The sequence below is a fragment of the Triticum dicoccoides genome, chromosome 2B (genome assembly GCF_002162155.2).
Source record: "Triticum dicoccoides isolate Atlit2015 ecotype Zavitan chromosome 2B, WEW_v2.0, whole genome shotgun sequence".
Lineage (NCBI taxonomy): Eukaryota > Viridiplantae > Streptophyta > Magnoliopsida > Poales > Poaceae > Triticum > Triticum dicoccoides.
In genome coordinates this window covers 441,677,621-441,692,288 of record NC_041383.1, presented here as the reverse complement: position 1 = coordinate 441,692,288, position 14,668 = coordinate 441,677,621, and the positions used below count along the sequence as shown (strand labels likewise).

The 14,668-nt window shown below is 49.1% G+C and overlaps 1 protein-coding gene across 1 annotated transcript; it reads right to left on the bottom strand.

Annotated features, from left to right (window-relative positions):
* Positions 1-12,031: 12,031 nt before the first annotated feature.
* Positions 12,032-14,313, bottom strand: LOC119364115 (ACT domain-containing protein ACR6-like). The gene is made up of 4 exons (XM_037629526.1): positions 14,089-14,313; positions 13,658-13,818; positions 13,482-13,549; positions 12,032-13,391 (listed from the first exon to the last, which is right to left on the bottom strand). Exons 1-4 carry the CDS (start codon positions 14,148-14,150, stop codon positions 12,351-12,353), a joined length of 1,332 nt encoding a protein of 443 aa, XP_037485423.1. The 5' UTR covers positions 14,151-14,313; the 3' UTR covers positions 12,032-12,350.
* Between the last annotated feature and the right edge of the window lie 355 nt (positions 14,314-14,668).

The window sequence follows — 14,668 nt, the reverse complement described above, 5'->3', positions numbered from 1 at the left end:
ATTATCCATTTTTCGAGCGCCCAAAGTGAGTTTTTTTAAGAACCTACCATATAATTGTTGCCAAATTGGACCAAATCAAATTTCTAAAATACTAGGATATATTTAATGTACAATTGTCCAAATGGTTGGGTGTAAAAAGTTTTTGATCCACCTCTCATGAAAAGGACAAATTCCGGCATATTCATTTTCTATTTTTCGAGTTCCCAAAATGAGTTTTTTTGTGAAGAACCTAACAAATATGTAGTAAAAAAACTTCTCCATTTTTCAAGATATTATACCACGTTTTATGAACAAATTTGTGTACCCTAGAAACATTTTTTATAGATATTAAACAGTTTTTAGTTACATCATTAACATTTTTAATAAATATTTTGATATCTAATATTTTGAACACATATCTACATTTTTTGAGACACATTGTACATATTGTTTATATATGTTTAACTTTTTTCAAATACATGATTAGCATATTTTCATATATTTGCAACAAAAAACATCTTTTCATACATACGTTTTGATGTCTATATTTTTTTACACATTGTACATTTTTGTATACATATAAAACATTATCGATATTGGTTTAAAAAATTAAATACATGATTAACATTTTTAGAAAAAATTAAATACATGATTAACATTGTTGATATTTTTATTTTCCCATTTTCGTTGGGCCAAATATATGTTTCTTTTAGTAATATGAGGGCATCCCACATTTCTTCCTGGATGGGCCAAGGCCTACATGGCACATAGATTTTTTTTTAAAGGGATGTGGCCTCGTTCCATTGAGACACAAGCCCACCTTGAGCGATACCTTAAGTACCAATGCATCCATGTTCACAACCTCATGACCATTTATATTGGTCGTAATCAGGTAGAAATAAGGTCGTGAACCACTCTTGTCTGCTTTATGACCATTTGGTGTAAGGCAATTTCAGGGTTTGAGCCCTTCCAAGCGAAATGGTCATGGATTTACGACCAATTCAGCTGGGGTCACTGAGAGAAGGTCACAAGTTGACATATTTCTTGTAGTGTAGGAATCAATATTGTGTGTTCAAGGCGCCTCCCCCTTCATATATAGGTGGGAGGGAGAGGGGGCAGCCAAGGGGCGCCCAAGTAAGAGGAATCCTACTTGGGGCCCTAATCTTATTCGCCCCCCCCCTTACCATAATTCCCGAAGAGGGAAGGAAGGAGCTCGAGGAGGGGGGAGAGAAGGAAGGGGGAGGCCAAATCCCTCCCCTTCCTTTCTCTCTTCTCCTCTTTCCTCCCCCCCTCTCTATTTCGCCTACATGGGGCGCACCAGCCCCTTAGGGGCTGGTCTGTCCCACTCTTGGCCCATTAGGCCCATGTAATTGCCGGGGGGATGCCCGAAACCCCTTCTAGTGACCCGATATGTACCCGGTACCCACGGAACACTTTCGGTGTCCGAATACTATCGTCCTATATATCAATCTTTACCTCTCGACCATTTCGAGACTCCTCGTCATGTCCATGACCTCATCCGGGACTCCGAACAACATTCGGCACCAAATCACATAACTCATATAATACAAATTGTCATCGAACGTTAATCGTGCGGATCCTACGGGTTTGAGAACTATGTAGACATGACCGAGACACCTCTCCGGTCAATAACTAATAGAGGAACCTGGATGCTCATATTGGCTCCCACATATTCTACAAAGATCTTTATCGGTCGAACCGTAATGACAACATACGTTATTCCCTTTGTCATCTGTATGTTACTTGCCCGAGATTTGATCATCGGTATCTTCATACCTAGTTCAATCTCGTTACCGTAAAGTCTCTTTACTCGTTCCGTAATGCATCTTCCCGCAACTAACTCATTAGTCACATTGTTTGTAGGGCTTCTTATGATGTGCATTACCGAGAGGGCCCAAAGATACCTCTCCGATACTCGAAGTGACAAATCCTAATCTCGATCTATGCCAACCCAACAAAAACCTTCGGAGATACCTGTAGAGAATATTTATAATCACCCAGTTACGTTGTGATGTTTGATAGCACATAAGGCATTCCTCCGGTATCCGGGAGTTGCATAATCTCATAGTCGGAGGAATATGTATTTGACATGAAGAAAGCAGTAGCAATAAAACTGAACGATCATTATGCTAAGCTAATGAATGGGTCTTGTCCATCACATCATTCTCCTAATGATGTGATCCCGTTCATCAAATGACAACACATGTCTATGGTTAGGAAACTTAACCATCTTTGATTAACGAGCTAGTCAAGTAGAGGCATACTAGGGATATGATGTTTTGTCTATGTATCCACACATGTATCAAGTTTCCGGTTAATACAGTTCTAGCATGAATAATAGAAATTTATCATGATATAAGGAAATATGAAATAACAACTTTATTATTCCCTCTAGGGCATATTTCCTTCATCCTTCACACTCAATGTTGATATAAAGGACCAGGTATATGTGTCCATTGGGTTTTCAATAAGATGCCTAGCAGAGTGACAAATCATTAATGCTTAATTAAATAAAACATTCTTGCAGATTCAAATCATTAATTCTTGTTGTGTGTTACACAACTTTGCGAGGGATAGGCAGAATATGACGGACAACTTACTACTACTAGAAGTGGATAATGAACAAGCTTCTCAGCCAATTCAATTCAATTCCATGGCGATGCATATTAACATCCAAACAAAGCATAAGGGCATCTCCAACACTAATCCGCAAACCTTCTGCAACCGTCTGGACCGTGAAAGCCATCCAACGCGGTCCTGTATCAGTCCACGGTGTGGTCCGGACGCGATTTGTCCCGCAAACCGGTGGCTAATGTGGGGGCTTTGCGGGAGTACGAACATGCTAAACTTCGTTCTCCGCTCCCCTGGTCCACCCTAAAGGAAGGCAGAGCCCGCTCTACCATCTCACATTGTTTCCATGCCAAAATCCCCCACTCTCTTCTTCCACTCCCCGCCGCTCTCCACCCAATTCTGATGTTTTCTCCCACCCTCTCCTTCCTTCCGCCACCGACGCATGGAATCGTCGGAGATGGAGCTAGCGGAGATGCTGGAGGATCCGAGCAACACGCTCGCCCGGAAGATCATCTTAGAGACGCGGCAAAATCGTCATGTCAAAGCGAAGGCCGCAAAGAAGGAGAAACTCAAGAAGTGGTTGGCCACCTGTGGGCTTGGTGGTGGCAATGGTCGTGGATGTCGTGGCGGACAAGGCGGTTGGTGCGTCCATTGCGAACACCACCAGACGGGCACGCCAACAGTACAGACGGCGTTGTGGCCGGAGCCCTACAAGCCTTCGTACTACTACACCGCCATGCTGAAGGAAATATGCCCTAGAGGCAATAATAAAGTTGTTATTTTATATTTCATTATTCATGATAAAGGTTTATTATACATGCTAGAATTGTATTGATCGGAAACCTTAGCATGTGTGAATACAAAAACAAACATAGTGTCCCTAGTAAGCCTCTACTAGACTAGCTCGTTGATCAAAGATGGTTAAGGTTTCCTAACTATGGACATGAGTTGTCATTTGATAACGGTATCACATCATTAGGAGAATGATGTGATGGACAAGACCCATCCGTTAGCTTAGCATAATGATCGTTCAGTTTTATTGCTATTGCTTTCTTCATGTCAAATACATATTCCTTCGACTATGAAACTATGTAACTCCCGGATACCGTAGGAATGCCTTGTGCGCTATCAAACATCACAACATAATTGGGTGATTATAAAGATGCTCTACAGGTGTCTCCGAAGGTGTCTGTTGAGTTGGCATAGATCAAGATTAGGATTTGTCACTCCGAGTATCGGAGAGGTATCTCTGGGCCCTCTCGGTAATACACATCATAAGCCTGCAAGAAAACGACTAAGGAGTTAGTCACGAGATGATGTATTATGGAATGAGTAAAGAGACTTTCCGATAACGAGATTGACTAGGTATGAAGATACCGACGATCGAATCTCGGGCAAGTAACATACCAATGGACAAAGGGAATTACGTATGTTGTCATAACGGTTCGACCAATAAAGATCTTCGTAGAATATGTCGGAGCCAATATGAGCATCCAGGTTCCGCTATTGGTTATTAACCAGAGAGGTCTCTCGGTCATGTCTACATAGTTCTCGAACCCGTAGGGTCCACACGCTTAACGTTCGATGACGATATAGTATTATATGAGTTATGTGATTTGGTGACCGAATGTTGTTCGGAGTCCCGGATGAGATCACGGACATGACAAGGAGTCTTGAAATGGTCGAGAGGTAAATATTGATATATATAGACGATGGTATGCAGACACCAGAAGTGTTTCGGAGGGTACCAGGTACATATCGGGTCACCGGAAGGGGTTCCAAGCACCCCCGACAAAAGATATGGGCCTTATGGGACAAGAGGGGAAATACACCAGCCACAAGGGGCTGGTGCGGCCCCCATATGGGCCTAACCAGTAGGAGAAGGAAAGGGGGGAAGAGAAAGGAAAGGGGGGATTCAGCCTCCCCCTTACCTTTCTCCGCCTTCCTCTTTCCTTCCCCCTCCGACATATATGGCAGGGGGCGGCTTGGGAGGAGCCCAAGTAGGATTCGGTCCTACTTGGGGTGCCTCCTGGCCTCTCCCCTTCCCCTCCCACCTATATATATATGTGTGTGTGGAGGGGCGCCCCTAGCACACACTAGACAATTACCTAGCCATGTGCGGTGCCCCCCTCCATCGTTTACTCCCCCGGTCATATTTTCGTAGTGCTTAGGCGAAGCCCTGCGGATATCACTTCACCATCACCTTCACCATGACATCATGCTGACGGAACTCATCTACTACCTCGATGTCTTGCTGGATCAAAAAGGCGAGGGACGTCACCGAGCTGAACGTGTGCAGAACTCAGAGGTGTCGTACGTTCGATACTCGATCGGTGGATCGCGAAGAAAGTTCGACTACATCAAGCGCGTTGTGAAATGCTTTCGCTTACAGTCTACGCGGGTATGTAGACACACTCTCCCCCTCGTTGCTATGCATCTCCATGGAAAGATCATTGCGTGTGCATAGAAATTTTTTTGTTTTCCGTGCAACGATTCCCAACACAAGCAGCTCGGAACCCCCATCAGTATGGTGCCTTACATCGTCGACTTTAATGCGGCACCACTCTTATTTGAGTATTCTTTGTCGCAGATCATCCGGGCATGGACGACGGCCGGGGAGCAGATGGATGCCCGCACGTTGTTCGCTGCAATGCCCAGAGTGGGGGAGCCGGCGTACGATAGACAGGGAGATGCTCGACATCATCCAAGATGGAGGTGAGGCAAGAGGAGGGGGCTATGAGCAAGGGCAGGTGGAAGACTCAGATCGCACACAGTCCGTCAACTACAAGCAGCAGCAGTCCTACACCCAGATGGCCACGCAACAGTCCTACACCTAGACCGGGGATGGCACACAACAACAATGGTATTGGGCCGCCAGAGAGCAGTATCCGGAGGGGGGAGGACGACGACGACGACAACTATGGCGACGACGACGACGATCCGGATGATATAGCCGGTGATCTAAAGAAGAAGGGTAGAGGAGAAAGCTTCAACATGTTGTAGGACGATTTGTTGTGTGTTGCATGGTTGGCCACTGGCATTGATCTGATGCATGGTACGGAGCAAAAGGGCATAACCTTTTGGAAGAACATTCACACGTGGTTCCATGAACACAAGCATTTCACGCCTACTCCGGCGCGGTCATCCGCAACCGTGAGTGGAAGTCCCTCAACCATCGATGGTGCACCATCCAAGAGGTCGTGTCCAAATATTGCGGGCACTTAAAGCATCTCATTTCACGGTGGCCTAGCAGTGCACCAATCACCGAGCAAGTAAGTTGATCACTAGCCGGATATGCTTCAGTTTTGTTGATCACTAGCCGGACATGTATTGTTTTGTTGCTCACTAGACAAATATGCATTGTCGACATTGTTTCACTTTGTAGTCTACTCGTGCTTGTGTGGTGTATAAGAAGGTGGAGAAGAAGTCCTTCACCGTCATGCATTGTTGGTTGAAGTTGAATGGGCTGCCGAAGTGGAACCTTTTCATTGCCAAGACCGCCGCCCAAGTCAGAGAGAAAGAAACCAGTGACCCTAGTGACGGCACCTCCTTGATCGGGGGGCAGCTGGCTGGGATTGCCAGTCTGGCAGGGCAGAAATACACAGACTGCCAAACTGGTGCTCTTTTGGATTCATGCATGTAAAAACTAAGCATATTTGCCTCTTTTTGGTTGTGGTCGGGGATGCGATCTGACGCGGGTGTGATCCGGCGTGTTGTGTGAATCAGAGTACATTTGAATTTGAATTTACTGGCGGACATATACAGGATATAGTTGGATGGCAGCCTCCCGCATCCGTGTCCGCAGACTGATCCCGGCCGCGTCTGTGTCCGCAGACAAATCCCCTTGTCCGTGGATGGATACGGGAGAAAATCTGCAGGTTGCCGTTGGAGATGCCCTAAGGGCAACTCCAACCGGGCGACCCATTTCGTCTGCCCACGTCCGTTTGGATCGTTGCGGACAAAAACGATGGCCCAATGCGCCGACCTATTCCTGAAACCCGTCCGCTTCGCGTCCATGCGGACCCATTTCTGACCCAGATTTGGGCGTAAAATGCGTCGGCGCAGACGCGTTGCGCGTGCCCTTTTTGTCCGCCACGGCCCCACATGTTGGCCGACCAAGAACCCTAAACGGCCATAATTAACGTGGCCAACTATGGAGGGCCCGCCTCGCAGCCTATGAAAGGGCCGCATGCCTGTCCTTTTTAATGGACGCGTGCAACGAGGCAGGCCTCATCCAGTCTTCGTCCACATCTGGCCACCTTTGCTCCCTCGCCAGGACCAGAAAACCCTAGCCAGCCAGCCCGAAACCCTAGCAAAGCCATGGGCATCTTCAGCGGGAAGGGAGGGAGAAAGGGGAGGTTCCGTGCCGGAGCGAGCTCTTCCCGTGGGCTCCCTCCTCCACCGCCGCCAGCTAGACACGGCACGCCACCGCGGGAGTGAGAGCAGCTGTACATTCGAGTCCATCAGGCACGATGGCACTGGGAGTACAGCTAGCCCCTGCCTTATCCATATGTGAACTTGCCGCACGGCTGGCATCTGGACCCGCAGTGCATCCCCATCTTGGCGGCCCCGCAGTCCACGCGGACGCATGCGAAGGAGGTTTCCCGATGGCACGAGCTCCTTACATCGGAGTAGCGCGCCTTGCGTGCCTACGCGCCAGACTCTCCCAACTAGGAGCGCTGGTTTGCCTAGAGCACGAGGAGGAGCGCCGCCTTGGCCTTCACATCGACTACGATGTTCCACCGCCGCCCCTGCGGGTAAAGCTGGAGGAAGATCAAGTGGAGGCAGAGTACCAGGCCACCCTCAAGGAGGCCCTGCAACATGCGCTGGAGGTGAGCCGGCTCAAGGAGGACGCCCATCGGGATCGGCTGGAGCAAGCCCTTGCTTTGTCTGCGGTGGGGGATTCCGTCCATGCGCCCCTGTTCGTGTTGCCACCGCCGACAGTGCCGCCCGTCATCGAGCCTAAGGCCGAGCCGGAGCGCGAGCCAACGCCCATGCGAAAGCGGTCACCGCCGCCCCCCACTTGGCCCAAGGAGTCATATTCATGGACCGGCCAGCTCCGCGAGTGGTTGAGCGCGCCTCCCTGCTACTTCGCCTCCATCCCGGAAGAGGAGGCGACCAACCTTGAGCGCTAGAAGGTGCATTGTATCGCAAAGGAGGGGGCTGACACCGAGCGGTAGATGCGCCGGGAGCAGCAGCTACGCCGTGAGGAGACACTACCGCACGAGGAGAAGGAGGAGGAGCGCGCCTGCCTCGCTGCAATGCCGCTGCCGCGGCAGACGCCAGAGGAGGCTGTCCTGGCGGCCTATCAAACCGCGTTCGGTTGGGCTGGGTTGCCTCCCGTCTTCATCGACCTCACCGGCGGCGACGACGACGACGGCAAGGGTAAGTGCAAGGGCAAGGCGGTCTCCTAGGGTAGCGTGCGGGCGTTTATTAGAGTTTTTTTAGGTTAGTTATGTTTAAGTGGACTTTGGTCGGTGTTTGACCGGTCATTTATGTATAATTATGCTTAATTAAGTCGGTTTCGGCTAGGTCAGCGAAAATGGGTATGCCTCTTGTTGGGCGCATCTGCTGACCCAAATCAAAAAGGTGACGCGCATGTGCGCCTGGCCGAATGATGCGGGACGCCTCAAAAACTATCTTTCACGGTTCCAAAGAACTCACAAGGAGCAGCAACAAACTCACTCAAAACTTGTTTCAACAAACTTTGTTACTCTCAAGTGGCAAGAACAAGAGGAAACACTCTCAGATAAATTGCAGCGGATAACAAGCTTGGTTTACAAGGATGCAACCCAAACCATGAAGCTTGTGAACCTATGAAGAATCACAAGAGGGAACCACAAGGATCCTATATGAATTGAGGACAGGCCCTCCAATCCACACACACGAGCTAACACTCAACGATACTAGTGCTCACAACACAACACAACCTCACCGGCTGTCTACAAGCATAAACTCAGAAATCTCATCCCCCCTCACATGGAACAGCTAGGGAGTATTTATACTAGAAGCACCCACTAGTTAGGTGTGAAAACAACTCAAAAAGAAGGGTAAATTCGTGAGCCCCAAGCTGTAGCAGGAGCAAACTTGTTTAGCCTCGCGCTGTAATAAATTCCTGGACAGCTTGCATGGAAACTTGCACAACTTTTGACTCAAGACCTCAAATGATGCACCTTTTTTTTGAATGAAAGCTAACTTCTAAGACCATCTTTTCCAGCCTCTATAAGGTGCTAGAGACTTCCAGAATTAATTAGGTTTAGGTGGGAAGTTGTAGCTGGAAATCTGATGTGTCATTTCTCCCAAAATAGGCACCGGAAGCTTCCCAACTAAGATAATGGTTTTGCCCTTGTCTTCCTTTGGATGCTCTAATGGTTCAACATTTGTGCTAGCATTAACCTCACTCTTGGATGCCTTGGTCATGATCTGGTCCACATCATCCTCCCTTCCTTCAAACAAAACCGTCCTCAGTTTTGAGGTATTCTTTTTGGGCTTCTTCACTTGTGGAAATTGCTCAACCTTGAGTACTTGATCCACCATAGGTTCCAAGACATGGTTCACTCCTTGATGCATGAAAGAATACTTGTTAGACCTCCCATGATGAGTAGCATCATGATCAAACTGCCACGGTCTTCCCAAAAGAAGATGACAAGCTCGCATTGGCACCACATCACATACCACTTTGTCCACATAACTTCCCACTGAAAATTGCACCCTCGCACGATGCGTAATCTTCAGCTTACCAACACCATTCAGCCACTTCACATAATATGGCTGGGGCTGCCTCCATGTTGACATCCCAAGAGCATGCACAAGATCACTACTAAAGATGTTGTTGTAGTGCCTCCATCGATGACCACCTTGCAGTTTTTATCCTTAATCTTGCAAATGGATTGGAACACATTTTATCGCTGGCCATTTTCAATAATAGGAGCATCATCATGAGCCACTTTGTGAACTATGAGATTAACACCATCTCCTCCATCTGAACTCAGAGGTGCTCCGGTCTCAAAAGTACAATAAGTTGCATCTTTCTTCTCAGATTCAGATTTGTCACTTGAGTCATCGGTGACATATCCATCATTTGTGAGTAAAACCTTCTTCAGATTAGGACAATCCTTCTTTAAGTGACCTCTACCCTTGCATGTATGGCACTGAATATTACTAATGCAAGTGGCAGGAGTATTGGAAGATTCAACCTTTGATGCATTAGCTTCCTTTGTAGTCATCTTGTTGTGTGAGCGAAAATCTGCAGCGACACTTTCGTCTACTTATCGCTGAGCTGAACCTCTCCAAGTGCTTGATGTATAGGTTTGGCTGCGATTTTGGCGACGCTTCAGCTGCTGCTCTACACGAATAGCTTGATGCACAAATTCTTGCAAATCTTGATATGTAACCATCTCTATCCTTTCTTGCACATCTTCATTCAGTCCATGAAAGAATCTTGACATTGTGGCCTCATCTGGCTCATTCACCGCTGTCCTAATCATCAAAATCTCCATCTCCTTATAGTACTCATCAACACTAGAATTACCTTGGCATAACCGTTGGAGTCGATTGTACAAGGTTCTTGTGAAATGTTCAGGAACAAACCGTCTCCGCAACAGATTTTTCATTTGTGCCCATGTCTCCGGACGACCTCCAGCACGACACAATTGGTTCCACCAAATCAAAGCATATCCAGTAAACTCAATGGATGCATATCGTACCTTCTTCTCCTCCGTATAGCGGTGGCTGTCAAAAAATCTGATCCACACGCATCTCCCACTCCAAATAATCATCGGTCTCGGTTTTTCCATTGAACGATGGTATGGTAAGTTTGAATTTACCAATCCCATCATCTTCATGGTCACGATGAGCACGCCCATGACCTCTTCCTCCCATGGCAAAGCCTTCTTGGCCTTCTCCGCGATGATCATGATGAACACGTCGTGGTCGAGGCTCGTAGTAGTTTCGAGCATCATCAGAGTGGTCGCTCCAATGCTCTCCATGGTGGTCCTGCTGTATGAGGAGTTGTCGTTGTCGACCCCGTGCCGCAAGCCCATCTCGTGGTGGTGACAGTGGCGCCCAAGTAGCACCTCGCTGGTCGTAGCGAGCACGCCGAGGTGGTGCAGCGTAGTAGCTATGAGCATCACCCGAGTAGACGTGGTTGTGCTCTCCATGCTCCTCCTCAAGGTGGCGTTGGCCCCGCTGTTCGGGGATTTGTCGTTGTCGACCCCGTGCAGTAAGCCTATCTCGACGGAATTCCTCGATGAGGGAGTCGATTCTCCGGCCAAGGTTGGTCTCCACGGCCGATATGCGCCTCTCCACCTTGTTCAACACATACTCTCGTGTATCCTCCAATGCCAACACATAGGCGGGATGCAAGCTTGGATCATACACGGGAAGTGGCAGCTCCTCCTCCACGAGGTGCCTACCTCCATGCACACCATCAACACTGATGGATCTCCTCGAACCCATGGAAGCTTCTCAAGACAAAATCAGCAAGAGAGAAAATAGCACCGCGAACAACCTAAAGCTCTGATGCCAAGATGATGCGGGACGCCTCGGAAACGATCTTTCACGATGCCAAAGAACTCACAAGAAGCAGCAACAAACTCACTCAAAACTTGTTTCAACAAACTTTGTTACTCTCAAGTGGCAAGAATAAGAGGAAACACTCTCAGATAAATTGCAGCGGATAACTAGCTTGGTTTACAAGGATGCAACCCAAACCATGAAGCTTGTGAACCTATGAAGAATCACAAGAGGGAACCACAAGAATCCTATATGAATTGAGGACAGGCCCTCCAATCCACACACACGAGCTAACACTCAACGATACTAGTGCTCACAGCACAATACAACCTCACCGGCTGTCTACAAGCATAAACTCAGAAATCTCATCCCCCTCACATGGAACAGCTGGGGAGTATTTATACTAGAAGCACCCACTAGTTAGGTGTGAAAACAACTCAAAAGGAAGGGTAAATTCGTGAGCCCCAAGCTGTAGCAGGAGCAAACTTGTTGAGCCTCGCGCTGTAAGCTTGCATGGAAACTTGCACAACTTTTGACTCAAGACTTTAAATGATGCACCGGTTTTTTTTTGAATGAAAGCTGACTTCTAAGACCATCTTTTCCAGCCTCTATAAGGTGCTAGAGACTTCCAGAATTAATTAGGTTTAGGTGAGAAGTTGCAGCTGGAAATCTGATGTGTCATTTCTCCCAAAATAGGCACCGGAAGCTTCCCAACTAAGATAATGGTTTTGCCCTTGTCTTCCTTTGGATGCTCTAATGATTCAGCATTTGTGCTAGCATTAACCTCACTCTTGAATGCCTTGGTCATGATCTGATCCACATCACCGACCCACGGACAAAGTGGGCGTCCGTTTTGGTCGGCACGTTGGACGTTGGAGTAGCCCTAACAAATGCAAATGAACACCTTCTTGCAAATTCTAAACACATGACACATGATGCATGCACGTATTTACAAGTTTTCTTATTGATATATATTTCTCCACAAGAATATATGTACAAGATGAGTATTTACAGAGATTCTAGCGGTACAACCCAATTCCAGTATATACCCAAGCTAAACTAGTTGCTATGATGCTATCCTTTCTGAGCTGACCTAACATTTCTTTCCAGAGCTAGTTTGTGCTACCCTGTCTACACAACCTATCTACACCAGACTAGCTTGATCATCACCATCATCTTCCGACCGGAAGGACTGGACCAATATGTACACTGAGATCTGTATCTGTGAACCCTACATATGATTTCTGTATGTAGTATTACTAGTTCTAGTAGAGCTTGATGAGGCCGAAGTTCTGGAACGGACGGTAGAACTTGAAGAGGTTCCCGAAGAGGAATGCCGTCGAGCCGGCGGCGACCTCGGAGCTGGAACCGCCGTCGTCGGCCAGCGGGTTGTTCTTTACCCGCAGCGCGGCCTCGCCGATCTGCGCGCGGATGGCCTCGATCGTCTTGGCTTCCACTGGGTGGCCCTGCGGGTCCGACAGGTAGAAGGTGTCCACGGCCTCCCCGTCCTCGGACGATATCTCGGCGCGCCGTATCGTCAGCCCGTTCTCCCGGAAGATGCGGGTGACGTCGGAGAGCAGGCCGGCGCGATCGTCGGTGCGGACCTCCAGCTCCAGCCCGTCGGCAGTGCGGCGCTCCACGGCCGCCTCGAGGCACTGGACGACGCGCCGGCGCTCGGCCTCGGAGCTCACCGGGTGGCCGTCCACGTGCCTGATGTAGTACTCCTGGTAGGCGCCGCCGCCCGGCTCGGAGCTCACGGTGCCGTGATGGACGACGTACTGCATGTCGGTGATGGTGCACACGGTGTCGAACAGCAGCTTGGGCCGGTCCCTGCACCGGACCACCACCACGGTGTACCCGCGCTCGGCGCAGTGCGTCACGGAGACCTCCGTCCGCGGGTCCGGCCGTCCGGCGGCGCCGTAGTCCCTGTCCTCGAACATCATCTGGTGCAGGCGGCGCTCCTTGTGCGTCAGGCTCGCCGCGGCCGCCGCTCGCACGCCGTTCTGCCCGCGCAGCAGGTTGTCGAGGCGCCGGCTGATGTCGGCGATGCGGGCCTTGTCCTCGATGGCGCCGCCCGCGGCTTTGGCCGCGTCCGTGACCTGCACGACGGCCGCGACGCGCGTGTTGTGCGTCCAGAGCTCGGCGCTCCGGACCGCGCACTGCATGCCGGCGAGCACCGCGCACACCTCGGAGAGCAGGCCCGGGCGGTCGGTGCCCGTGAGCTCGATCGACGTGTACTCCTCCGACGGCACGATGCCCACCGTGTTGCGCACCTCCGGGTAGTAGCAGTCCTCGGCTTCCAACGTCTGCATACACACAACAAATTGAATCCTCAAAAACTCCTCGTCACAATGAAAAACTCCATCGTCCGGGCACCAAATTTTTGACTGAATTACCGTCTGGATGTAGGAGATGGTTGGCGTGTCAAGAACCTTGTTCCCGTCACGGTCAGTGACATTGAACACTGCGGACAACAAGGGGAAAACGAAGAACCGAAATTTCTTAGATTCCGCGGAAATTGGGCGGAGGGCTAGAAGAACTAGAAGTCTTGATGGCCGTGTGGCGCACTCACCGTCCATGAACCAGCTGCCGTCGGAGGAGAAGTAGGCCTTGCGGATGACGAGGTTGAGGTCGGCGATGACCTGGACGACGGCGAGGAGGGTGCCGTGGCTGTTGACGCTGTCCACCCGGATGACGGTTGCGTCGTCGGAGGCTTCGTTGTCGATCACAACCCTGCAACAGCACGTCCAATCTCCAAATCATGAGAACAGAGCAGAGCAAGGATGGAACCAGGAGCAGAGGATTCCCAATTTCGAACAACCAAGGACCGTCCTTTCGGAACAGAGATTTGAGGATCAAGGAAGGAAGAACACACCAACAAAAGGAAACAATAACCAAAATTTGTGCAGGTCAAGAACTGCAAAAATCGAAATGGAGCCCAAGAAATCCCTAAAACGAAGCTAACTTTACAAAAAGTGAAGGGCGGCTAATCGAATTGCTCACCTCGGCGGGTTCATCCCCCGGACTAGCTTCGCGTACTCGTCGTGGTCGTCTGCGAGAGCCATGGCGGGCACACCCTCACTCGCATCAACAGCTTAGCTTCACTTGGCACGAAGCAGAGAGGCGGCAGGCAAGAGGAGACGTCGAAGCAGAGAGAGAGAGAGAGAGAGTGAATTGTGTTGGGCTTGCCCAGACAGACAACCGAAAAGCTTCTTGTCTCGTGGCTTTTATGCGAGGCGGCGAGCACGGATGAACCGGTTGATGTCGATGGATTTTGTAGAGCCTATAATTGGTAGGGGATATATATGTCGGACGTGAAACGGAATTACGCAATCATAGGTAGGTAATTAATTGGTAGCTAGAAGATTCCAAATTGTTGATTCTTTTCTATCCCCTGTTATTGGAACGTGTTTTCTTTCCCATACTTGTCAATTTTTTACTTTTCTCTTTATTAGCCGTCGCTTAGCATGACCTAGTGTGCGTGATAAACATGTAAAACTTGGGGAATGAAGATGAAAAGTTTAAGAAAAGAATTTTTGGCAACATAAACTGACATTCAAATTCGAAAGATATGTCTGTTTTC